We start from the raw sequence: 25,193 nt of genomic DNA, 5'->3' as shown, positions 1-25,193 counted from the left end.
TGAGTGGCTTCTCCACGCCCTGAACCCCCACCATCCTGAGCCAGGTGGAAGGGGCGGGCCGTGCTGTTCTGGGGCTGCAGGAGGGCTTTTCACCCCCAGGGCAAGGGGCGAAACCCCCATGCTGACTCTTACTTGGTGCCCTGCTGAGCCGGTGGACTCGGGCTCTCTCACCAGGGCTGTGTCCAGGCCTCCGTGCAGTGAGCGCCTGCCCCCGCAGTTCCCCCCGCCGGGTGCGCGCGCCTGCCCCGCTCCCAGCCCCACCCCGGGTGCGCGCCTGTCCCCCTGAAGGGTCTGGGGGCTGCTCTGTGCTGGGTTCGTCCTTGGAACAGCGTTCAGGAGACAGCGCCTCTCTGTGCCCTTGGTCCCCATGGGAGTGGGAGGTGGTCTTTGCGGGGGCGGGGCGGGGGTCCGAGCACCTGGCTCACCGGCCCCAGGCTTGGCGGGGGCAGTGATCAGCAGCCCTCCACGGATGCTGGAGGGGCTGAACCAGTCGTCTGAGCCCCGCCCCGCCCCGCCCTTGCCGTTTATAAGTAGGTTTACAGGAGGGTCTGCAACTCAGGGTCACACGGTTGGGGGGATGTGTGTGGCGGGAACACACATTTCTGTGGTCAGTCCCGCTGTTTCCACTGGCCACGTGCTCGACCCTGGGGTGAACCCTGCTCCCATCTGCTCTGCGTTCCGTCAGGGGACCCGCCCACCCCGCCCAGCACCAAGTCCCACCAAGAAGCAAGGCTGGGAAATGGGTGGGAAAAGAACTGCTCCCAGGGTTCCCGAGGACACACGCGTCCACGCAGGGGCGCTCAGGACGCCCTGGGTGGACTTTACCTCCACGCCTCCCGTTTACACCGCCAACCGAGGTCTCCAGCAAACCTCCCCTACCCCACGGCAGAGGCAGGAAGTCTCTCGGGGGTGACTGAGGCTCGGGTGAGCCCGGGCGCGGGGAACCGAGATGGCCAGAGTCACGCGTTCGCAGGGCGGCGCCCGGGGCGCCCCTCGTGTCCTTACCAGCCACCCCCCAGGCCCCGCCCCGCCCCGCCCGCCACCCCAACGCTCGCTCCATCCTCTTACTTGTATGGCCGCAGCCCCCCACGCGCACCTGGGCATCATCGATTCTGAACGCCCAGCGCCCGGGCACGCCCACGTTGGTGGTGGTCTCCACCTCCGCCATGCCCGCTGTGCGCGAGCCGGGGATGCTGAAGTAGCGCTGCCCGTCTCCCGCGTTGAAGCCGGCCTGGGGGCGGTTTGGAGAAGGAGGGCGGGGGCGGGCTGGGTCTGCAGGTCTCCCCAAAGCTCCCAAGGCCCGCCTCCCGCGTGGTTGCCTCGAGCTGGGAGCGTTAAAGGGTCAGGCGTGTCCGTGCCACCCTGCCTCCCAGCCGGGCCCACCCTGCCTCCCAGCTGGGCCCACCCTAACCTGTGGTTCCTCCCGTGCTGACCTTGTGGTGTCCTGGCAGCCCGCTCCCCGCCCCACCCCACCCCTGCCCCGCCCCTTCCTGCTCTCTCCGGGGCTTCTGGGCCTCCCCTGGGGCCAGGGGCCGGTGTGATCTTAGAAGAAACTAGAGAGCCGGGAGGAGAGGGCGCTCTCAGACCCTGGGCGGGTTGCACTTGACCGCCCTGCATGCCTGGGATTTTCTGCTGGCCACTGACCTTCAGACCACGGCCGTTGGCCAGGCCACCCTGGAGCCGCGGGGCACACAGAGCTCTGTCCTGGGGGCAGCTAGCGCTGTCAGGCTGGCTGTGTGGGCCAGGACAAGTGCCTCCGGCCGGGAATATTTCCGGTTCTGGCCATGAGAGGCCCTGCCCTGGGTGTGTGTGGGGGGAGGGGCAGCTGCCTGCCTCTCCAGCTCGTGATAGCCCTGGCGGTGGGGAGCAGGGCCCCTACCTGGGCCGCTATGCCCCCCAGGCCGCTGGCATTGCCCCCGCTGCTGGCATGTGTGCCCGTGGTCCACGTGATGGACTCGTAGTTGAAGATGGTGAAGGAGAGCGTGCCGTCCGTGATGAGCACCGTCTGGAACGTGTTGACCTGCAAAGAGGGGCTTGAGTGGGGCCTGAGCCCCAACCCACCCAAGACCTTGCCCCCATGGGCCTGACGCCTGCCGAGGGCCTGAAGCCCACTGAGGGGTGTGGGGCCCACAGACGGTGAGAGCAGGCCCTGTGCCTGCTGGCCTGGGGGCACTGAGGGGTCGTGCCTGCTTGACCAAACCCACAAACCACCGTGTGTGGAATGAGCAAACATGTAAAAAGAAAAAGGGGAAACAAGGAAAAGCAGTTTTCCTCATTAAGTTTCTTGATTTTCATGGAATCCTCCTCCATGAAAATATACAGAGAGGTTCTATTTCAGATTGGGCAGAGTGAAACTGTTTAAGAAAAGATCGCGGGACAAATAAGAAACACGGAGAAACTTAGCTCAGGAAAATAAACCCCCATCAAGTCAGGTTTTAAAGGAAACCATCGGCGCCCAGGGAGAAAGTATAGGCAAGTACGCAGAGCGTCTCACGAAAGGATTTCTAAGCCTGACGTTTGTTAACTGCAAGAACCAAAAAGGAGATTTATACATTTGACTCCAAAAAAGTGTCATAAGGTCGAAACAAATGACGAACAGTGAAGTGAAAAGTGTTTTTACAATACGCGTGGCAGAGGCACTGGCGGCGTCTTTAATGCAGCTAGAACTTCCTCGAATCAATGAGAAAAAGAACAGAAACATTACAGAAAAACCGGCTAAGGATACGCACAGAACATCACAACAGAGTGCAAGTAGCCGATGACTCACCATTGCTAGAAATCAACGGTGTGTGAAGCTAGAAAACCCTGTGTGGGCGGCAGGCAGGGACTGGTACTGTGTGTGGCCGGGTGCCGGGCTGCGGCATTTCACCAGCCTGTGGCTTTCGCGAGCGTGACGGCACACTTTCAGCAGAGATTAGATTTCTGCGGGCAGCCATTTCCCTTCTAGTGCTGAGTGCAGGATCTGACTTCACGACCCACTGGGGGCTGTGCAGCACCCTTGGGGGGACGCCCGAGGGCAGTGCCGCCACGATGAGGGGCACGCACGCGGGGAGCCCCATGGCGAAAGGTGACCCAGAGACCGAGTGCTCGCCTGCAGGAAGGCAGACTTAGTGCTAGGCCTTGGAAGTCAGGGAGGAGACGGGCCGGCTGCTGGCTGGCGTGGGGGGAGGTCTGGGGGGCAGGACCCCGGCTGCTGAGACTGGTGGGGGGCCCTGCAGGCTGGCAGGTCCAGGCGTCTGAGGAGGACAAGGCCGTGCCTGAAGCCGGACTATTACTTTCTGTGGACCCACCTGCTCCTGCAGCTGCCCCTGGGGAAGAGGGCTTCCTGCCTCCCAGCTCCCAGACCAACTTCCACCCCAAGCCCAGAGTCTCGGGTCCCTGTCTCACAAGACAATCATTTTGGAACAGACTGGGTTTGCAAAGAGGAGCATGTCCGCTCAGGAGGGACCCTGGGCACCTCCTTCGTCCCAGGCGGAGAGGTAATAGGTAAAATGACTCTGCGGAGGTTAAACTATAATCAAATATGTAGAAGAACAGAGAATGCAGAGTGCCCGCAGGAAGCGCTCACACAGCAGCAGACCCTAGGTGGCTCCGTGTGCTCTCTGTCCTGTGGCTCTGTATAAAAGAGCACCTGCTGAATGGCTCTGCCTGCTGCCGGGGTTGTGGATGCTTTTCTTTTACCTTTTGTTAAAAAGACATTTTTCTTACAAACTAGTGCAATGGCAGCCCACTCCAGTACTCTTGCCTGGAAAATCCCATGGGTGGAGGAGCCTGGTAGGCTGCAGTCCATGAGGTCACTAAGAGTCGGACACGACTGAGCGACTTCACTTTCACTTTTCACTTTCATGCATTGGAGAAGGAAATGGCAACCCACTCCAGTGTTCTTGCCTGGAGAATCCCAGGGACGGGGGAGCCTGGTGGGCTGCCGTCTATGGGGTTGCACAGAGTCGAACACAACTGAAGTGACTTAGCAGCAGCAGAGATAAGAAGAAACAAAGGTAAAAAGAAAAAAAAAAGAAGAAACAAAGGAAGTATAGAAATGTTAATGGGCCGTTTGTAAACAGAAGTTCACTCATGTGAAATTTCTTTTGTAGTAATGTTTACAGAAAGAGCGCACATTTCCTGATTCGCCGTCATGCTCCTGTTAAAACCCCCAACAGACTATCTGCAACCCGGGTATGTGAGCTGCCGTGCCAGGGCACTTGGCCTTTTCTTGGATGCAGGTGGTTTCCAGGAGGCTGGGAAGGTCCCGTCTCCGCCATCCTCCAGCCTGGCCCTGTGACCTGGGCAAGTGGCTTCTGTCCCTGAGCTCCACTGTCCCCTCTGGGCATGGCACGGGGATGACATCCAGCCCAGCCCAGCAAGGCAAGGGCCTGGAGGGAGACCCTGGGCCCCAGAGGGATGTCCACCCACCCAGGACGGAACACTCACGGGGGAAGACGCACTGCCTCCGAAGAAGGTCACGCGATACCAAGTGGCTACGAACACCCAGGTGGCTGAGAAGCCCGGGAGCTCGGGGAAGTAGCGCCTGACGTCCGCCGTGGCTCTCCGCAGCGTGGCTGCGTCCGTGGCCTCCCGGAAGTACACGTCCCCTGCACGCCGGTTGTCCACGTCTGCCCAGAAGGCCGCTACCACGCAGCGGTCCTTGGCAATGGGGAAGGCCACAGGGGTGAACTGAGAAACCTCCTTCAGGAAGGAGATGATCCCGTTGTTGTTCACCTGTTGGGGCAGAAAGCGAGAGAGGCCAAGCCTCAGCCACCAGGCAGCCCCTGAAGCTGAGCCAGCCTTGGGCAGGCATTCCTAGGATGGCGACAATTCCTGGTTCTTGACCTGGGGCCCCCAGGCCTGCTCCATCCCCTCCTGGGGTGCAGGCTCTGACCTGTTTGCTGCCGATGCTGCCCGGCCTGGGGCTGTCAGTGTGGGGTGGGGAGCCTCCAGCGTGTGCCCTGGGTGTGGGAGGGTGGGGGGCTCAGACCTGCCCAGTGGCCCTAGCTCCTTGGTCCCACTCCTGACAGGGGCTTCAGAAGGGCAGGGCAGACTCTGAGCAGGTCTGCAGGGGCGAGAAAGAGGCCAGGGGGTGGGAGGGCCTCAATGGCCAGATGGGGACGCCTGTGCTCAGGACGCCTCACAGTGGACCCAGGAGGTGGGGCGGCGTCTTTGTGGTCAGGCATGAGGGGGTCCGGTGCTAACCCCACGTTCTCCAGCTGTGCAGCCAGCAGGCAGGTTAGCCTTGCCTCTCTCTGCTCTGGCTTTTCACCTGTAGGACGGTGTGAATACTGAACTGGCCTGGGCTGGGCAAGATGAGTGAATTAATGACCACAGAGTATGCTGTCAACCCGCATGACCTGTCCTGGGAAACTTAGGTCAGAACTGTGCTTTTAGGAACAACCCTTGGGGTGAGGGCAGGCCCTGTGATCCACATCAACCAAAAACGCTAATAAATACACCTCGGAAAGGCAGCAAAGAGTGAACACGGGAACGCGTTTCGATTCCAAGTTTCGGACAACGGGAGACTGGAGGTGAGCCCGGTATTTGAGGCGAGTGCGTCTGCAGGTGTAGAAGCAGCAGAAGCAAGCCACCCCTGAAGTTCTGTAGCCTCATGGAGGGAAAGAGACACACGCCAAACATCAGAGCCAGCTCGAGGCGAGGGGTCTGGTGACCCCACATGAGGCTGGGGCGGCTAAGGCCCCCGTCATGATCAGGGTGAGCCCAAAGTGGATGGTCCCCAGGCAGGCACTCACCCCACCTTCCCTTCACCTGGGCCATCCAGGCACTGCAAGCCCGGGGCTAAGATTAAGATGGCTTCTGACAGGGAACCAGGTTCTTGGCAGGAGTAAAGAAAAACTCTGCCTGGAGGAAAATGGCATCATCTGAGGCCTTGAGTTACTCCTGTAAATATTTGCCCAAATACAAACTCCAGGACAAAGTCGAAGATGATCAGGCATGCAAGGAAGTGAGAACTGCTAACAGGAATAAGCAGAAGGAAGAGGGACAGCAGAAACTGGAATTACCAGACACGCACTCTAAAAGAGCAAACTTGACTATATTCAGAGAAATGAAGTGCGAGTTTTAAAGTTCCATCAAGAGACAAGCCAAAATAGTCTTGAAAAAGAATACCAACATTGCAGGATTTACACTTTCTGGTTTCAAGACTGACTGCAAAGCCATGGTAATCAAGACAGTGCGGCACCAGCACAAAGAAGGCAGACAGATGAGGGGGCACAGAGAGCCCAGAAGGCAGACAGATGAGGGGGCACAGAGAGCCCAGAAGGCAGACAGATGAGGGGGCACAGAGAGCCCAGAAGGCAGACAGATGAGGGGGCACAGAGAGCCCAGAAGGCAGACAGTCAGGGGGCAGCACAGAGAGCCCAGAAAGAAGCCTCACATACACGGCCAGGTGATTTTCAAGGGTGCTAAGACCATCTGATGGAGAAAAGACGATCTTTTCAACAAACGGGACTGGGAAAACCGGATATTCTTCTGCAAAAGAATGAAATTAGATCCCTCCCTAACACCATTACAAAATTAACTGAAATGCATCAAGGGTCTCTATATAAGAGCTAAAAATAGAAAACTCATTAAGAAAATGTCGGGCAAAAGCTTCATGACATTGGCTTTGGCAATGACCCCAAAGGCACAGGCAACGAAAGAAAAAGTAGACAAACTGGAATTCATCAAAATTAAAAACATTTTGTGCATCAAAAGATACTATCAGCAGAGTAAAAGGCCCCCCACAAAACAGAAAAATACTTTCGAATAATATATTTAATAAAGAAGGACTAAAGTAGTGAAGGTAAAATTAAAACTTGCTCTTAATTGATCTAACAGACAACAGTCTCTCTAAAATAATAAAACCAATAATAGATCCAATCATATGATATGTAAAAGGCGTGACAGCAACGACACAAAGGAGAGGGGTGATTAGCATTGTTTTGCTGTTACAAAGGCATCCACACTCCCTGAGAAGTACTGTAGTGTTATTTGAACATATACTGGGACTAGTTGTCTTAACATAATTAAACAAAGAAGTCATTAGATTGAGGTGGCCCAATGTCTTGGCAGCCTATGTAGGCAAACCAAAACCTAAGCGTGGCTCAAAATCTGCAAATAACACAATGTGATACATACATTAATAAATTGAGGAATAAAAATCATATGATCATTTCAGTAGATGCAGAAAATGCTTTTGACAAAACTCAAGACAAAGAATTCCCCCATATTATTCAATACAGTATTTGGAAGTCTTAGCCATAGCAATCAGACAAGAAAAAGAAATAAAAGGAATTCAAATTGGAAAGGAAGAAGTAAAACTGTCACAGTTTCCAGATGACATGATACTATATATTAGAAAATCCTAAAGATGCCACCAAAAACAATTAGAACTAATAAATTGACTCAATAAAGATGAATGTTACAAAATTAATATACAGAAATCTGTTGTGTTTCTATGCACTGACAATGAGCTATCAGAAAGAGAAGTTAAAACAACCCCCTTCATAGTTGCATCAAAAAGAATAAAATAGGCAGGAATAAATCTAATCAAGGAAGTAAAAGATCTGTACTCTGAAAACTATAGGACACTAACGAAAGAAACTAAATACAACACAAACAAATGGAAAGGCATACTGTGCTTATGGATCGGAAGGATTAATATTGTTAAAATAACAATATGACCCAAGGAATCTACAGATTCAGTGCAATTCCTATCAAAAAAGCAACGGCAAATTTCACAGAACCAGATCACATAAATCTAAAATTTGTATGGAAACACAAAGGACTGTGAATCACCAAAACAATCTTGGAAAGAACAAAGGTCTAGGTTTCAAACACCCTGATTTCAAACTACACTACAAAGCTACAATAATCAAAGCAGGATGGCCCTGGCACAAAAGCAGACACTTAGATCAATGGAATAGAATGGGAGTCCATAAATAAATCCACACACACACGGTCAATTAATCTACAACAGAGCAGGCAAAATATAGAGAGAAGACAGCTTCTTTAATAAATGATGCCGGGAAAACTAGACAGCTACATGCGAATGACTCAACTGGACCACTTTCTCACACCATATATAAAAATAAACTCGAAATGAATGAAAAATTTAAATGTAGGGCCTGAAGCCATAAAACTCCTAGAAGAAAACACAGGCAGTATACTCTCTGACATCAGTCTTAGCAATTCTTTTCTGACTCTGTCTTCCCAGGTAAGGGGAAAAAAGCAAAAATAGACAAATGGGACTCAAACTAAAAAGCTTTTACACAGCAAAGGAAAGTATAGGCAGGATGAAAAGGCAGCCTACTGAATGGGAGAAGATACTTGCAAGCTGTACATCCAACAAGGGGGTTAATATCCTAAATATACAAAGACCTCATAACTCAGTGTTGACAACAATCAAACAAAAAAGAAAACCAGATTTAAAAAATGGGCAGAAGACTTGAATAGATATTTTTTTAAAGAAGATATACAGATGACCAGTAGACACATGAAAAGATGCTCAACTTCACTGATAATCAAATAAATTAAAACCAAAATGAGTTATCACATCACACCTGTCAGAATGGCTATTGTCAAAAACACATAAAATTTATATTTTGGTGAGGATGTGGAGAAAAGGAACCCATGTGTACTGTTGCTGGGAATTTAAATTGATGCCGCTACTATGGAGAACAGTGTGGAGGTTACTCATAAAATTAAAATAGAATTACCATATAATCCAGCAATTACACTTTTGGGTATTTTCCCAAAGAAAACAAAAGTACTAATTTGAAGATAAGTGCAGCCTATGTTCACAGCAGCAGGATTTACAACAGACAAGATACGGAGGCAAAGTAAGCACTAACAGATGAATGGATGAAGGAGAAGGAGATACATAGTAACTGAATATCACCGAGCCATAAGAAAGCACGGAGCTTTGCCACTTGTTACGACACGGCTGGGCTTAGTGGGTGTTGAGTCAGATCTACAAGACAGTATCGTGTGGCTTCACTTGTACGTGGAACTTACAGAAGCAAATGAGCAAACATAAACAAGCAGACTCGTGGGGACAAGCAGGCGGTTGCAGAGGAGAGGCGTGGTGGGGCAGCGAGTGACTCAGGTCAGGGGCTGAGAGGAGGTGCAGATTTCTGCTGCACAATACCGTGTCTCGGAGATGAGATGTGCAGCGTGGGGGACACAGTCAGCAACAGTGTGATAGCTTGGCGTGGTGACACACGGTAAGTAGACTTGCAGTGGCGATCGCTTTGTAATGTACAGAAATAGTGAATCGCCATGTTGCCTGTGGAAGTAACACTGCTGTACGCCAATCATTCAATTGGAAACACACACACACACAAAGCCAGAAAGAGTGGAAGACAAAGTAGGAACAAAGAACCAAGGTGAGAAATAGAAAATGGTAACAGACGTGGTAGATGTTAGGCTAACCGTGTCTGTGGTCACCCTGAACATCAGTAGTCTAAAACCACCGGTGAAAAGACAGACTGTCGGAGTGGACCAAGAAACAAGACCCGACCATAAGCTGCCTACTAGACACTCACTCTAAATATGAAGACCCACATAGATGAAAGCTAAATCGACAGGGAAAGTCATGTCATGCTGACAACAGTCAACAGAAAGCAAGAGTTGCTATATTTATCCCAAACAGATCTGACTTCAAAGCAAGCATAGTTATGAAGGATAAAGAATGGCATTCCATGATGATGAAAGCCTCAGTTCTCCAAGAAGATATAACAGTCCTTAACCTGTGTGCACCCAACAGCATTGAACTACACAAGGCAACAGCTGTCAGAGTTGCAAGGAGAGATGGACAAGCCCACCATTGTAGCTGGAGGTTTCCACACTCCTCCACCAGAAATGGATGGGCCTGGCAGGCAGAGGATCAGAAATGACATAGCCAAACTCAACAACACTATCAAAGTTAGATACAATCAACATACCACTTCCCCAAACAACAGCAGAATACACATTCTCCTCAAGCTCACAAGGAGCACTCACCAACGTTCACAGACCACATCCATGGCCATAGAATGCACCTTAAAAAACCGAAAAGCATAAGAATTCTACATATCTGCTCTCAGACCGCACTGGAATTAAACTAGAAGTCAATAGCAAAACTAACTGGAAAAGCCCCAATTACATGGCGGTTACACAGCACCCTTCTAAACAACACATGAGCATTAAGAATGTCAGGAGAAGTTAAGAAACATTTGAGCTAAATGAAAATAAAAATTAATTTATCAAAAATTGTGAGATGCGGTGAAAACAGTACCAAGAGGGAAATGTAGAGCACTAAACGTGTATTAGGAAACAAGAAAAGTCTAAAAGCAATAATCCAAGTTTCTACCTTAGGAAGCTAGAAAAAGAAGAGCAGATTTAATCCAAAAAATCAGAATAAAAGAAGTAATAAGAATTACAGGGAAAATCAATGAAGTTGAAAATGGGTGATCAATTTAAAAAATCAACAAAGACAAAAGCTGGCTCTTTGAAGAGATGAATAAAATTGATAAGCCTCTAGCCAGGCTATCTATGAAAAAAAAGAAGACATAAATTACAGATATGAGAAATGAGAGGATATTAGTACAGATGCCGTGGAGATTGAAAGGATAATAAAGAGATAGGGGCTTCCCAGGTGGCACAGTGGTGGAAAAAATAACAAAAAACCCATCTACCTCCCAATGCAGGAGATGCAAGAGATGTGGGTTTGATTCCTGGGTGGAGGAGTTTCCATGGAGGAGGTAATGGCAACCCATGCCAGTGTTCTTGCCTGGGAAATCCCATGAACAGAGGAACCTGGCAGGCTACAGTCCATGGGGTCGCAAAAAGTTGGACATGACTGAGCACACACACACACAATATGAAAAAAATCTATGACTATAAATTTGATTTAGAAAAGGCAGAGAAACCAGAGATCAAATTGCCAACATCTGTTGGATCATAGAGAAAGCAAGGGAAATCCAGAAAAACATCTGCTTCTGCTTCATTGACTACACTAAACCCATTAACTGTGTGGATCACAACAAACTGTGGAAAATTCTTAAAAAGATGGGACTCCCAGTCCATCTTACCTGTCTCCTGAGAAACCTGTATACAGGTCAAAAAGCAGCAGTTAGAACCAAATATGGAACAATGGACTGGGTTCAAAATCGGGAAAGGAGTATGACAAGGCTGTATATTGTCACCTTGCTTATTTAACTTATATGCAGAGTACATCATGCGAAATGCCAGGCTGCATGAAGTACAAGCTGGAATCAAGATTGCTAGGAGAAATATCAACAACTTCAGATATACAGATGACACCACCCTAATGGCAGAACATAAAGAGGAGCTAAAGAGCCTCTTGATGAGGGTGAAAAAGGAGAGTGAAAAAGCTGACTTGAAATTCAACATTCAAAAAAGATCATGGCATTTGGTCCTGTAACTTCATGGCAAATGGAAGAGAAGTGGAAGCAGTGACAGATTCTGTCTTCTTGGGCTCCAAAATCACTGCAGGTGGCGACTGCAGCCATTAAATTAAGAGATGCTTGCTCCTTGGAAGAAAAGTTGTGAGAAACCTAGATAGCAGTTTAAAAAGCAGAGACATCATTTGGTCAACAAAGGTCCATCTGGTCCAAGTTATGGTTTTTCCAGTAGTCATGTACAGATGTGAATGTGGTACAGATGTGAGTGTTGGGCCATAAAACTGATTGCTGAAGAGCTGATGCTTCTGAATTGTCTAGTTGTTAAGTCGTGCCCGACTCTTTGTGACCCCATGAAGAAGACTCTTGAGAGTCCCTTGGACATCCAGAAGATCAAACCAGTCAATCCTAAAGGAAATCAACCCTGAATATTCATTGGAAGGACAATTGCTGAAGCTGAAGCTTGACTACTTTGGCCACCTGATGTGAAGAGCCAACTCATTGGAAAAGACTCTGATGCTGGGAAGGATTGAGGGCAAGGGGAGAAAAGGATGACAGAGGATGAGATGGTTGGATGGCATCATCGACACAATGAGCATGCTCCAGGAGTTGGTGAAGGACAGGGCAGCCTTGCGTGCTGCAGTCCATGGGGTCGCAAAGAGTTGGGCATCACTTAACAATTAAACAACAACAACAAATTTGATACCAAGTTTGGTAAAGTACAATGGACTGATTCCTTGAAAGGCATAATCTGCCAGTGCTCACACAAGGAGAAACAGACAATCTGGATAGGCCCATGTTTATTAGAGATACTGAATCAATGAGGACAGCCTTCTCCAATGGAAAACACCAAGCCCAGAGGAGTGCACTGGTGAATTCTCCCAAACATTTAAGAAAAAATGATACAGACTTTCTACCATCTCTCTTAGAGGACAGAAGCTGAGGTATTACTTCCCAAGTCATTCTATGAGGCCAGCATCATCCTAAGATCAAAACTAGACAGAGACATTCCAAGAAAAGAAGACTAGAGACCAATATCTCTTATGGATATAGATATACAAATCCTCTACAAAGTATTAGCAAATCAAATCCAACACTGTATAGAAAGAATTATATACCACAACCGTACCTGGGATTTATCTTAGACATGCAAAGTTGGTTTGACATTCAAAAATCAGTTGATTTGATTGATCACATTACAAGGCTCAGCTGGTAAAGAATCCGCCTGCAATGCGAAAGACCTGGGTTCGATCCCTGGGTTGGGAAGATCCCCTGGAGAAGGAAAAGGCTACCCACTCCAGTATTCTGGCCTGGAGAATTCCATGGCCCATACAGTCCATGGGGTCGCAAAGAGTCAGACATGACTGAATGACTTTCACTAACTAAGAGGTTCAAAAAGAAAAATCACATGATCATATTAATAGATGCATAAAAAGCATTTGTCAAAATCCAGCACTCATTCATGATAAGGCTTTCAGTAATCTAGGAAGATGGGGAACCTGCTCAACGTGATAAAGATAAACGATGTCTATAAAAAAAACCCTGCAGCTAACACCATACTTACTGTTGAGAAACTAGACCTTCTCCCGCTAAGGTAAGGTACAAGGTAGGGATTTCCCCTCATCAGTCCTTTCCGGCATCGTACTGGAAGTTCTACTAATGCAGTAAATAAAGGAAATAAAAAGTCCAGCTCTGTGAAGGCTAGTATCAAGAGAGTGGGAAGAAAAGACTGACTTGGAGAGAATATTTGCAAACATGATAAAGATTTATTCAAAATATAGAAGAACTCTCAAAACTAAACAATGAGAAAACAGACAACCTGGTCAAACACTGGCCAGAAGCCTCACAGACCCCTCAACCAAACTAGATGTGCAGATGGCGAATGCGCGCACGGAAAAGATGCTCCACCTCACAGGCTACCAGGGAAATGCAGGTCAGAACACAGCGAGACAGCACTGCACACCTGTCAGCACGGCCGGGACCCAGAACACTGCCAGCGCCAGGGCTGGGAGGAGGTGGGGCAGCGTTTCTCTTTCGTTGCTCTTGGGGCAAAAGTAAAACGACGCAGCCTTTTGGAAGACAGTTGGGCGGTTTCTTGGAAAACTAAACATACTCTTACCACGTGATCCACTAGTTGTGACTCTTAGAATTTAGCCAAAAGAGTTGAAAATTGTTGTCCGCACAGATACCTGCACACTGATGTTTACAGCAGCTGCATGAAGAACTGCCCAAACTTGGAAGCAGCCAAGATAACCTTCAGTAGATGAACAAATAATTAAACTGTGGTCCATCCAGGCAGCAGAATATTACTCAGCACTGAAAAAAAATGAGCTGTGAAATCATGAAAAAATATAGATGAAACCTACATGCATATTAAGTAAAAAAGTCGGGCTGAAAAGGCGACATGGTGTGACTCGAACAGTGTGACGTTGTAGCAAAGGTAGTACTGTGGAGGCGGTGAAACGAGGGCGGTCGCGGGGCTGGGGGAGGGATGCTGCCCCGACTCGAGGGACAGCAGCACGAGACACTGGTCCAAACCACAGGACGCACAGCACCAAGAGTGGCCTGAATCAAACTGCAGACGTCCGCGTAGGTTCATCAGTTACAATAAAGGTACCCTCTGGTGGAGGACGCTGATGAAAGGGAGGTGGTCGACGAGGGGGGCAAAGGGCATATGGGAAGTCTCTGTACCATACTCTCAATTTTTCTCTGAACTTAAAACTGCTGTAAAAAATGGTTTTTGGAAAAAGACAACCCAATAAAAGAGGGCAAAGGGCTTGAATAGGCATTTCTCCAAAGAAGATATACAAATGGCCAATAACCACATGAAAAGATGCTCAGCATCATTAACTGTCAGGGAGGTGAAACTCAAAACCACAGTGAGAAGGACTTTGCTGGTGCTCCAGTGGCTAAGACTCTGTGCTCCCAAAGCAGCGGGCCCAGGTTCAATCCCTGGTCAGGGAACTAAACCCCACGTGCCACAACTAAAGATTCTGCAGGCTGAAACTACCAAATAAATAAAAATAAAGAAATAAGATATTAAAGAAAACCCAGTTGAGATACTACTTCATAGCCCCTAGGGTGGTGATCATGGGGAAAAAATAGATCACAATAAATGTTTGTGAAGATATGAAGACACTAGAACCCTCACATACCCTTGGTGGAATGTAAAATCGTGCAGCCACTGTGGAAAATAGTATGGTTAATCACAGAAGAACTCCACGCCCTAGCAATCCCACACCTGGGACTACATCTGTGTACATACAAGAGAGCTGAAAACATGTCCACACACAAGTGTGTACACAGATGTCCATATAGCACCATTAACCAAAGGAGCAAGCAGTCCAGGTTCGCATCAGTGAAGGAGCGGATAAATTACAAATAAATGGAACATTTCTGGCAAATGAAAGAAATGAAGTACTGACACTGCCCACAACGTGAGTGGACCTTGAAAACATTAAGTGAAAGAAGCAGTCACAAAAGGCAGGATGATTCGGCTTATACAGAACATGCAGAGTAGGCAAATCCGTCGACACAAAGTAGATTACTGATTGCCCAGGTCGGGGGCGCGCTAAGAAGCTGGACGGTGGTAACTCGGGGTGCAAGGTTTCTTTTGGGGTGAAGACAATATTCTAAGAGCGATTGTGGTGACGGACATACAGTTCTGAAAATACATGAAAAGCCACTGAAGTGTAAGAGGGTGAATTGCAGGCTTGCTGTTCAGTCCCTAAGTCTTCTCCAACTCTTTGTGACCCCATGGACTGCAGCAGGCCAGGCTCTTCTGTCCTTCACCATCTCCCAGAACTTGGTCAGATTCATGTCCATTGAGTTGGTGATGCCATCCTACCATCTCATCCTCTGCCACCTGCTTCTCCTTTTGCCTTCAATCTTTCCCAGCATCAGAGTCTTTTCTGATGAGTTGACTCTTCACATCAGGTGGCCAAAGTATTCGCACTTCAGTTTCAGCATCAGTCCTTCCCGTGAATATTCAGGATTGATTTCCTTTAGGATTGACTGGTTTGATCTCCTTGCAGTTCAAGGGACTATCAAGAGTCCATGGTCTGCAACACCACGGTTCGAAAGCATGAATCTTCGGTGCTTAGCTTTCTTTATGGTCCAGCTCTCATATTCATACATGACTAATGGAAAAACCATGGCTTTGACCGTATGGACCTTTATCGACACAACGAATGTCTCTACTTTTTAATACTCTGTCTAGGTTTGTCATAGCTTTCCTCCCAAGGAACAAGCGTAGATTTTAATTTCATGGCTGCTGTCACCATCTGCAGTGGTTTTGGAGCCCAAGAAACTTAAGTCTGTCACTGTTTCCACTTTTCCCCCTTCTATTTGCCATGCAGTGATGGGACCGGATGCCATGATCTTAGTTTTCTGAATGTTGAGTTTCAAGTCAGTTTTTTCACTTTCCTCTTTCACTATCATCAAGAGGCTCTGTGGTTCCTCTTTGCTTTCTGCCATTAAGGTGGTGTCTTCTGCATATCTGAGGTTATTGGTGTTTGTCCCAGCAATCATGATTCCAGCTTGAGCTTTATCCATCCCCGCATTTCTCATGATGTACTCTTCATATAAGTTAAATAAGCAGGGTGACAATATACAGCCTTGATGTACTCCTTCCCAGTTTGGAACCAGTCTATTGTTCCATGTCCAGTTCTAACTGTTGCTTCTTGACCTGCATACAGGCTTCTCAAGAGACAGGGAAGGTGGTCTGGTATTCCTGTCTCTTTAAGAACTTTCCACAGTTTGTTGTGATCCACACAGCCAAAGGCTTTACTGTCATTAATGAAAGGAAAAGTAGATGTGTTCCTGGGACTCGATTGCTTTCTCCATCACCCAGTGAATGTTGACAATGTGTTCTCTTGTTCCTCTGCCTCTTTGAAACCACATTTGTAATCTGGAAGTTCTCAGTTCACATACTGCTTAAGCCTAGCTGGAAGAAGTTTGAGCATAACCTTGCTAACGTGTAATGAGTGTGGTTATATGGCAGTTTGAACATTCTTTGGCATTGCCCTTCTTCGGGATTGGAATAAAAAAGAATACTGGAGTCGGTTGCCATTTCATTCTCCAGTGGACCACGAGTTTTCAGAACTCTTCACCATGACCTATCTGTCTTGGGTGGCTCTGCACGGCATCCATAATTTCACTGAGTTACATGCGTCCCTTCACGGGGCTTCCCAGCTGGCTCAGTGGTAAAGAATCCACCTGCTAATGCAGGAGACACAAAACATGGGGTGGATCCCTGGGTGGGGAAGATCCCCGGAGGAGGGAATGGCAACCCGCGCCAGGATTCTTGCCTGGAGGATCCCATGGACGGAGGAGCCTGGCGGGCTTCAGTCCCTGGGATCACAAAGAGTCGGACAGCACTGAGCGACTGAGCACACCGCTCAAGTCCCTTTGCCACAAGACTGTGATCCATGAAGGGGGAATTGTAGGGTATGTGAATTCTATCTCGGTGGTGAAGATGAAAGAGAAAGAAAGAGAGACGTGAGAAGGAGAAGGGGCAGGCGGGGGCTGCCTCGCAGGGAGCGGGGAGGAGGGGCCGCGCTCTGCCCGCCCCCTCGAGCCCCCGCGCTGGGGTTAGGGCGGGTCCGCTGCGGGCCCCTGACTGCCGCGCTCCGGAGGGAGCAGAAGATGCCCGAGTCCGTTTACTGGGGCTTAGACGGGTTTGCAGGGGGACAGGACCCCGTAGGTGGATCTGGGCCACGTGGCCTCCGTGTGTGAACGTGAGACCGCCCCTGCACGTCTGTCGGGGAAGTGTCTGGGGTCTCCTCTGAGGGGCCCCGCACGTGCAGAGGGGCGGGCGGGCAGCACAGACCCCTCCCATCCCGACCCCAGCGCCTGCAGCAGCAGGACTCGGAGTCGGGAGCCCAGCGCAGGCCCACGTCCTTGCCCAGCGCGCCCCCTGCCCGAGTCAGTGCCCGCTGCATCCTGTGTAAAACGGGGCGCTGCCGCTCCCCGTGAGAGCTCGCAGGAGCGGAGCGTGACCCGTGGGGTTTGTGACTCTGTCCCCCCCCCCCCCACTGGGGCCGACTTGGACTCGACCACTGACAAGGGAAGGGCCAGCAGGGTGGGTGGCCAAATCAGGAAGGTGGACGGGCCAGGGGCCGGCTCGGTTCCACCGAGAACAGCGGCAGCTGCCCTGGGGGGCTCAGCCCCACCCCAGCACCTGGAGCATAGCCCTGGCTTGGCGGGACCTCGAGTTTCAGGGGATTCCGCGAAAGCCTGCCTGATTCACACACGGTGCAGCTAAGCCGGACCGGATGGTGTCCACTAGGGGGCAGCAGCCGTCCAGCCTCAGCCCCTTCTAGGGAAGGGCGATGGGCAGACCCATCCCGCTCCAGCCGCGACCGCGGGGCAGGGGGCTCTGAGGGTCCAGACACGCAGGGTTTGTCCTGACCTGCGGCGGTGGTAGGGGGGCGGGGGCTGCTAAGGGTCTGCAGGAGGGTCTGCTGACTGCTGTGTGCAGGGCCAGACGATAAATACTCTCATCCGGGACCACAGTCTCCATCGCACAGGCTGCACTGTTCCTTTCCTTTGTTTTTACAGCCCTTTAAAAATAGCTGTGTTTCCACTTGTTCACATGCCGACCGCCTGCTCAGAGCCCTGGTGGCCACCACGCGCCCACGGTCACCGCCTGACCTTGCAGAAAGGTCTGCAGCCCGTGTCGGGGGCTGCTGGCCCTGGACCAAGGGGGCCCCTCAATGGGCCTGTTGCTGTGGCAATGGCCGGCGGCGGCTGGTCTCCCGGCTGGGGCCCTCAGGTGTGTTCTCTGATGGGACTGGTGGGGATGCCCCGAGGTCCTCCTGGGGCCAGAGACACGGCCACCACCACGGACTCCGCGAAAGGAAGGGCTCTGTGCCAGGCAGCAAAGCCACCGCCGCTTTCCAGGCCTGTGGGCACAGACGCTGGCCCGTTGTGGCCGGGGTGGGCTCTCACTACTGTCCATATGCTTCCACGATGTTGCTGCCCTTCAGCCTCACCTGCCCGCTCTGGCCTCAGCACTGCCACCGTCCACCCCCTGGAACTCTGTGTCTGGCAGTGATGCGGGGGGCTTCTCACAGGCACCCCCGCCTCTGCAGAGGTTGGAGTCAGCAGTCCAGTGGGCACCCCGCCTCCCCACCCTCTGAGGGCACCTGGTGTCACAAGCCCGAGGCCAGCCGCCTCAAGATCACCCCAAGGTCTTCTGCCCCATCCACCCCTCCAGCCCTGTTTGCTCAGAGAACGCGACCCCAGGAAGGGTCTGGCTCCCTTTGGTGGCCCTCTGGGCAGGGGCCGGGGCGAAGGGGGGCATCCCTCTCCCTGACCGCAGGGCCACCCAGCCTGGCTGCTGAATCCCGCTGGCCTGCTCGGGTCGCACACTGCCCTGCTGCGCCTGCTGCCCCGGTGCGGGCCCCACCCCCACGGGAAACACGCCAGTGTGCCTTTGTCTCCCGGACAGCAATGCACACTTGGCCTCAGGGTCCGCTGTGTGTGGTGACTGAGGCCACCAGTGCTGGGCGACATGGCCTTGGTCCTTAGCCACACCAGTGGGCCAGGAGGTCTGAATCGAGTTTAACAGACCCTGGACGAAAGCCCGAGTCCCCCAGGTCTGCAGGCAGGGACAGTGATGGGGGGATGGGCCAGGGGTCTGCCTGTCCCGGGGGGCTCCTCAGTGTAGGCCAGGAGCTGCCTCTGTGATCCCTGGGGGGGTGGCTGAGGTCAGCGGGCGGTCTGCACACCGTCGTGGGTCCTGGTGGACGGAGGCCTGGCCATGGAGCACTCCGGCCCCTGTGGGATCCAGCTCAGCCGCCTGCACCTGTCCCGCTGCTCGAGTCCTGAGGGCAGCAGATCGCCTTGGTTTGGCCCGAAGAATCAGAGAGGCGGGCAGATGGGCAGACTCAGGTGGAGCCAGAGGGGAGGTGGGCCGGGAGGGAGGCGGTCTGCATGCCTTGCTTGTCTGCTCCCCGCCTGGGCTGGGTCTTGAGTTTGTCTTTGTAGAGATTGGCCTTGGACAAAGTGTGGTCTCCGCTGGGGACAAAGGCAGGCTTGCCACAAGAGAGGTGGCATCCCTGGGCCCAGGGTTTCCTGGCTGTGATGCAGGCCCACAGTCTGGGTTCCATCTGCCTGGGCCCCTCTGTGTGTCCTCATGGGACTCAGAGAGCCAGGGACACCAATGCAAACCACATGGTGTGTGCTTGCTTCGCCAGGGCTCCTAACAGCCGACGGGGAGCCCTGGGCCTGGGCCGTCTCCAAGGAGCAGTGACAGGCTGATGCTGGCACGTCAGGAAGGTACCATCAAACCCCAGAGCTCAACAGTTTTATGTTAATAACCTTGAAATTGTATATAAAATGGATATTCCCCCGAGAAAAACAGCTTACCACATGTGAGTGGAAACAGACAACCTATTTTTTAATATATGATCATAAAGAAATCGAATTAGTGTTCAAAATTTTCCCACCAAGAAAGCTCTAGGTCCAGGTGGCAGCTCCAGTGAGTTCTACCAAACATCCAGGAGATAAGCCCAGAGGCACATGGACTCTTCCAGACAGAACAGCTCATTCTACAAGGCTTGCATGACCTTGATGGTAAAAGTTAACAAGGCCAGTCAATAATGGGCCAATCGCACATATAAAATCTGCTGAAATATTAATGCATTATTAGCAAGTGAATCCAGCAATATATAAGTTGGATAGATAATCATTACGAATTTGGATTTTTGTTAGGAATACAAGTGTGCCTCTACATTAGAAAATATTAATTTAAATGACCGATTTAACAGGTTAAATGTGAAAATCATATAATCATCAATCATCTCTCTAGGCATAGAGATGGTATCTAGTAATAGCCAACATCCACATGTGAAAAATTCCCCAAATATGAGAATAGGAATATGACTATCCCTGGGAATCTCCAGGCAAGAATACTGGAGTTGGTAGTCATGCCTTCCTCCAGAGGATCTTCCCAACCCAGGGATCGAACCCACATCTCTTATGTCTCCTGCATTGGCAGGCAGGTTCTTTACCACTACGCAACCAGGGAAGCCCGTGAAGGGACATCCTAACATGATAAAAGGGCATCTTGAGAGCAAACAGGAAGAAGCAACACGTTTAGTGGTGAAACTTGGACCACTTCCTTTTTCAGACCCTGCTAACACTACATCTGCTGGACACACATATCCAGCCAGCACAGCAAGGCAAAAAATGAGCCCAAGTGTAAAATGATTAGGGATGAAGAAACACCACAGTCACCAGTTGCAAATGCCATGAACACGGATGTGGAAAACCCAAAAGAATCTGGATAAGGTAGTAAAATTAATAAGAGGTTTGGTCTGGTTTCAACTATAATCTTAGAAAAGGTAAGAGCTCAACTGAGATTCTGCATTAACAGAAGTAAGTAGAAAAGAAACGAAGTAAAGACACCATCTATATAGTACAGAAAATATCAAGTCCTCAAGGATAAGTCTAACCAAAAAACATGCAGGTCTTCCCTGCCATCAATTATAAAACTGTCCTGAAAATATTGGAGACAATCTAAATAGACACAGAGAAGTGCCCGAGCGTGTGCACCCTCAGGCAAGGGAGGCGGCCGAAGGGGCTACTTTCCTTCAAGTGGAGTCATGTGCCTGCTTCACGTGTGCGTGTGCCGGGACACAGGTGTGAGCGACCAAGCCACACAGCCATGAGGCTGTTGGCGGGTGGGAGGATGACTGGAAATGTATTCATGCCTTGGGGGGAATTTTAAAAATCAGGCACAGAAACCTCTGACCATAAAAATAAAGATGGGTTCATTTACCACGTTAAACTCAAGCGTGTCTATTCACCCAAGATGCCACTATAGAGAGTGAAATAGGCGCAGAAAAAAAGGGAAAATCTATTTGCAACACTTGTGACCCAGTGAAGATACAGACTCCCATAAAGTAACATGAAAAAAGCAAACTCAGTGGAAAAGAGAAAAGACTTTGTGCATTTACGAATGAGGAAATCCAGTGCTCAGCCTCAGGAATGAAAAAGAACATCAGGACCGCATTTTCACCCACCCACACCACTGGGTCAGGGTTGGAGTGGCAGGTGCGCCCCTCTCCCTCCAGGGCCCACCCTTACACCAGCGCCCACGTGCACCCAGACATGTGTTCACGGACTTTCACAAACAGCACCAGTAGGGATGGCCTAAAAGTAGGGACAACCCCAAAAGCCCACTGCAGTGAAACTGATGAACAACTTGATCTAGGTATTAATAATTGAAATATATTTTTAAATATTAAATAATATATTTTAATTATCAGTTCAGTCACTCAGTCGTGTCTGACTCTCTGCGACCCCATGGACTGCAGCATACCAGGCCTCCCTGTCCATCACCAACTCTCGGAGCTTGCTCAAACTCATGTCCATCGAGTCACTGATGCCATCCAACCATCTCATCCTCTGTCGTCCCCTTCTCCTCCTGCCTTCAATCTTTCCCAGCATCAGGGTCTTTTCCAATGAGTCAGCTCTTCGCATCAGGTGGCCAAAGTATTTGAACTTCAGCTTCAGCATCAGTCCTTCCAATGAATATTCAGGACTGGTTTCCTTTAGGATTGACTGGTTTGATCTCCATGCAGTCCAAGGGACTCTCAAGAGTCTTCTCCAACACCACAGTCCAAAAGCATCAATTCTTTGGTGCTCAGCCTTCTTTATAGTCCAACTCTCACATCCATACATGACCACTGGAAAAACCATAGCCTTGACTAGACGGACCTTTGTTGACAGAGTAATGTTTCTGCTTTTGAATATGCTGTCTAGGTTGGTCATAACTTTCCAAGGAGTAAGTGTCTTTTAATTTCATGGCTACAGTCACCATCCGCAGTGGTTTTGGAGCTCAAGAAAATAAACTCTCTCACTTTTCCATTGTTTCCCCATCTATTTGCCATAAAGTGATGGGACCAGATACCATGATCTTAGTTTTCTGAATACTGAGTTTTAAGCCAGCTTTTTCACTCTTCACTTTCACTTTCATCAAGAGACTCTTCAGTTCCTCTTCACTTTCTGCTGTAAGGGTGGTGTCATCTGTATATCTGAGGTTATTGATATTTCTCCCTGCAATCTTGATTCCAGCCTGTGCTTCATCCAGTCTGGCATTTCGCATGATGTACTCTGCATAGAAGTTAAATAAGCAGGGTGACAATATACAGCCTTGACGTACTCCTTTTCCTATTTGGAACCAGTCTGTTGTTCCATGTCCGGTTCTAACTGTTGCTTCTTGACCTGCATATAGATTTCTTAGAAGGCAGGTCAGGTGGTCTGGTATTCCCTTCTCTTGAAGGATTTCCCACAGTTTGTTGTGATCCACACAGTCAAAGGCTTTAGGGTAGTCAATGAACCAGAAGTAGATGTTTTTCTGGAACTGTCTTGCTTTTTCGATGATCCAACGGATTTTGGCAATTTGATATCTGGTCCCTTTTCCTTTTCTAAATCCAGCCTGAACATCTGGAAGTTCTTGGTTCACATACTGTTGAAGCCTGGCTTGGAGAATTTTGAGCATTACTTTGCTAGCGTGTGAGGTGAGTGCAATTGTGCAGTAGCTTGAACGTATTTTAATTATAAATAGGTAGACAGAATATGAATGGAGGAACCCAAACAATTTTGAGGAAGGCAAGTGCAGGACTACGACCTCAGCCCGGATGCGGGGGCGTGGTCAGGGCGATGGGCCCGGGCGAGGGCGTGGCGAGGCGAATGTGGGGGCGTGGTCTGGGAGGGCGTGGCGAGCGTGGGGGCGTGGCGTGGCTGGCTGGCGGGGCGCGGCCTGCGCTCGGAGCCGCGCACTGGCGCCGGTGCGGCTCTGTGCCTGCGTTTAGGTAAACGGAGTGGAGGGTGAGGAACCGCGCTGGAGGGGGACGCAGTTAGGAGGGCAGGAGGCCAAGGCCGTGGCCGCAGGGTCCCGGAGCTGGGCCACCTGCCGGAGGACCTGCCCGCTCGCCCGGCCCGCATCCGGCACCCGCCCCATCCGCCCCCGCCCCGAGCTGGCCCGGCCGCGTGGCTCCGCAGACGCTCCGCCAAGTTTCCTTCCTGCCTTTGAAGCCCGGGCTCAGGTGCGTGCGGCGTGTGCAGAGGCCTCCGGCCTGCCCGCCAGCACTTGGCCGCCTCCGGCTCCCGTCTCGGGCCCGCCTCAGATGGCTGCCGCCCTTCCCACGGGGTGTGGGCCAGGAAGGAGGCAGAACAAGCCGGCCCTGTTCCGCTGCCAGGGCCCAGCAGGGCCGGGACCGCGGTGGGGAGGCGCGGGCCCCGTGTTGAGCGGCCAGGCCGCTGGCCAGCGCTCCCACCTGGACAGGACCGTCCTCGGACTTCTTTTGTCCAGAGAAGAACATCCCCGGGCGGGGCAGGGTCCGGGGGTGCGGAGACCCCTGCGGGGGCCCCTGTCCACCCCACCCTGTGATTCCTCCCCTTAGGGGCCTGCGAGTGCAACCTCCACAAGAGGTCAGTCTTAGTATTTTTTTTCTACTTGCGCCAGCGCTTGGTAAAACACACAACAGAGACAGGAAAACAGGAGAAAGGATTCGACCGGGACCGCCTGCGAGGGCCCACGCCTCCTCAGCCGCTGATGGATCAGAAACCCAACATGGAACTGGCCGTTTGCTGGGGTCCTGCACCCACCGTCCCTCAGGGCCTGAAGCCAGCCGGGGTGGGGGCCTGCCTGCTTCCCCCACCTAGGGATGCTGGCAGAAAGGCAGGGAGACACCCCCGGGGCAGGAAGGGAGCAGGGCACTTGGGAGCGGCCTGCAGGACTTTGGCTCCGAAGCCCCTTCTGCCCCCCACTTCCCTGCAGTTCCTGACGTCCAGGGCCTCCCTGTGGCCACCCTCCGGTCTTCCCAAGCCCAGGCCTCGGGGGCAGTGCTGGCTTTGCTGTGCTCGCCCACAGTAGGGTCCTCCTCTCTAGGGGTCTAAGCACTGGCCCCCCGAGCTGGGGCTGGCTCCCAGGCTGCCCCGTGAAGGCAACGTGGATGGAGCCGACCATGTGGAGCGGGCAGCCGCAGGTGCTGACTCCTCGCCTAGGACCCTGGCAGGCGAGGATCTTGGTGGGGGAGTCGCTGGTCCCTTGGGACAGACCCAGGGTCATGTGCAGCAGGAAGGTGGCCCGTGGGGCATGAAGGAGGCCTGCCCTTGACTGGGGGTGTGTGTGGCCAGGAAGGGGGCTGGCAGCAGGGCTGGCCCTCCCCTGACCCAGGAGAAAGTGCAGAGACCACCTGGAGGCATTTCCGACTTGGATAAAGCGGGGAAGGAGCGGAAATGTCCTGGAGACTCTCTCAGAGGCCACTTGCAGCTGAAATTGTGGGACGTGTGTCTGGCTGGTCCCTGAGCTGGGCAGTTTGGGGCTGGCTGGAGCCACCCTTGCTGGGTAGCGGCTGCTCCAGGCTGGGCGGGCCGGTCTGGAGGGGAGCCGGGGTCCCGCAGCTACAGCACCCAGCTCTGCAAACATCAGATCACAGAAGGCGGGGCCTCGGTTCCTGCTTTGACGTCTCTGCCAGAAATAAAACAATAAAGCCCCGAGGCCTTTTATAAGCTTGTTTTGAAAAATGTAGGCATGTCTTTTATTTCCTGGCAGCTTTCTAGGGAACCAGGATTCCTTCCACAAGCACAGCTGGGGACTGGGGTCCTGCTCACAGGACAACTGTGGGCTGGGCCCGGAGCCCTGGGCAAGGTGGGGCCCTGGATACCAGAGCCTGCAGAGGAGAGGCTGGCCCTCCCTAAGCACCCCATGTGCCGGGCGGGCCTCTCCTGGCCTCAGGAGTGCCAGAGCGGACTGAGGGGGCTGGAGCCGCTGCCATGGTACCA

At 51.4% G+C, this 25,193-nt stretch overlaps 1 protein-coding gene across 10 annotated transcripts in view; it reads right to left on the bottom strand.

Moving 5' to 3' along the window:
* The window catches only part of SNED1 (sushi, nidogen and EGF like domains 1), a 74,791-nt gene that overhangs the window by 42,718 nt on the left and 6,880 nt on the right, over nt 1-25,193 (bottom strand). For all 10 annotated transcript variants that reach the window (XR_011463780.1, XR_011463782.1, XR_011463783.1 and 7 more), the window contains exons 2-4: nt 4,432-4,719; nt 1,880-2,020; nt 1,069-1,231 (exon numbers count right to left, since the gene is read on the bottom strand). Coding sequence is in view for 5 of the 10 variants with exons in the window: in XM_070368644.1 (XP_070224745.1) it covers nt 1,069-1,231; nt 1,880-2,020; nt 4,432-4,719 (592 nt within the window). In the remaining 5 variants the exon portion in view is untranslated. The remainder of the gene's footprint in view (nt 1-1,068; nt 1,232-1,879; nt 2,021-4,431; nt 4,720-25,193) is intronic.

This window comes from Bos mutus, chromosome 3 (assembly GCF_027580195.1).
Source record: "Bos mutus isolate GX-2022 chromosome 3, NWIPB_WYAK_1.1, whole genome shotgun sequence".
Taxonomy (NCBI): domain Eukaryota; kingdom Metazoa; phylum Chordata; class Mammalia; order Artiodactyla; family Bovidae; genus Bos; species Bos mutus.
Note: the sequence above shows the minus strand (reverse complement) of the source record. Positions and strands in the feature narration are given on the sequence as shown.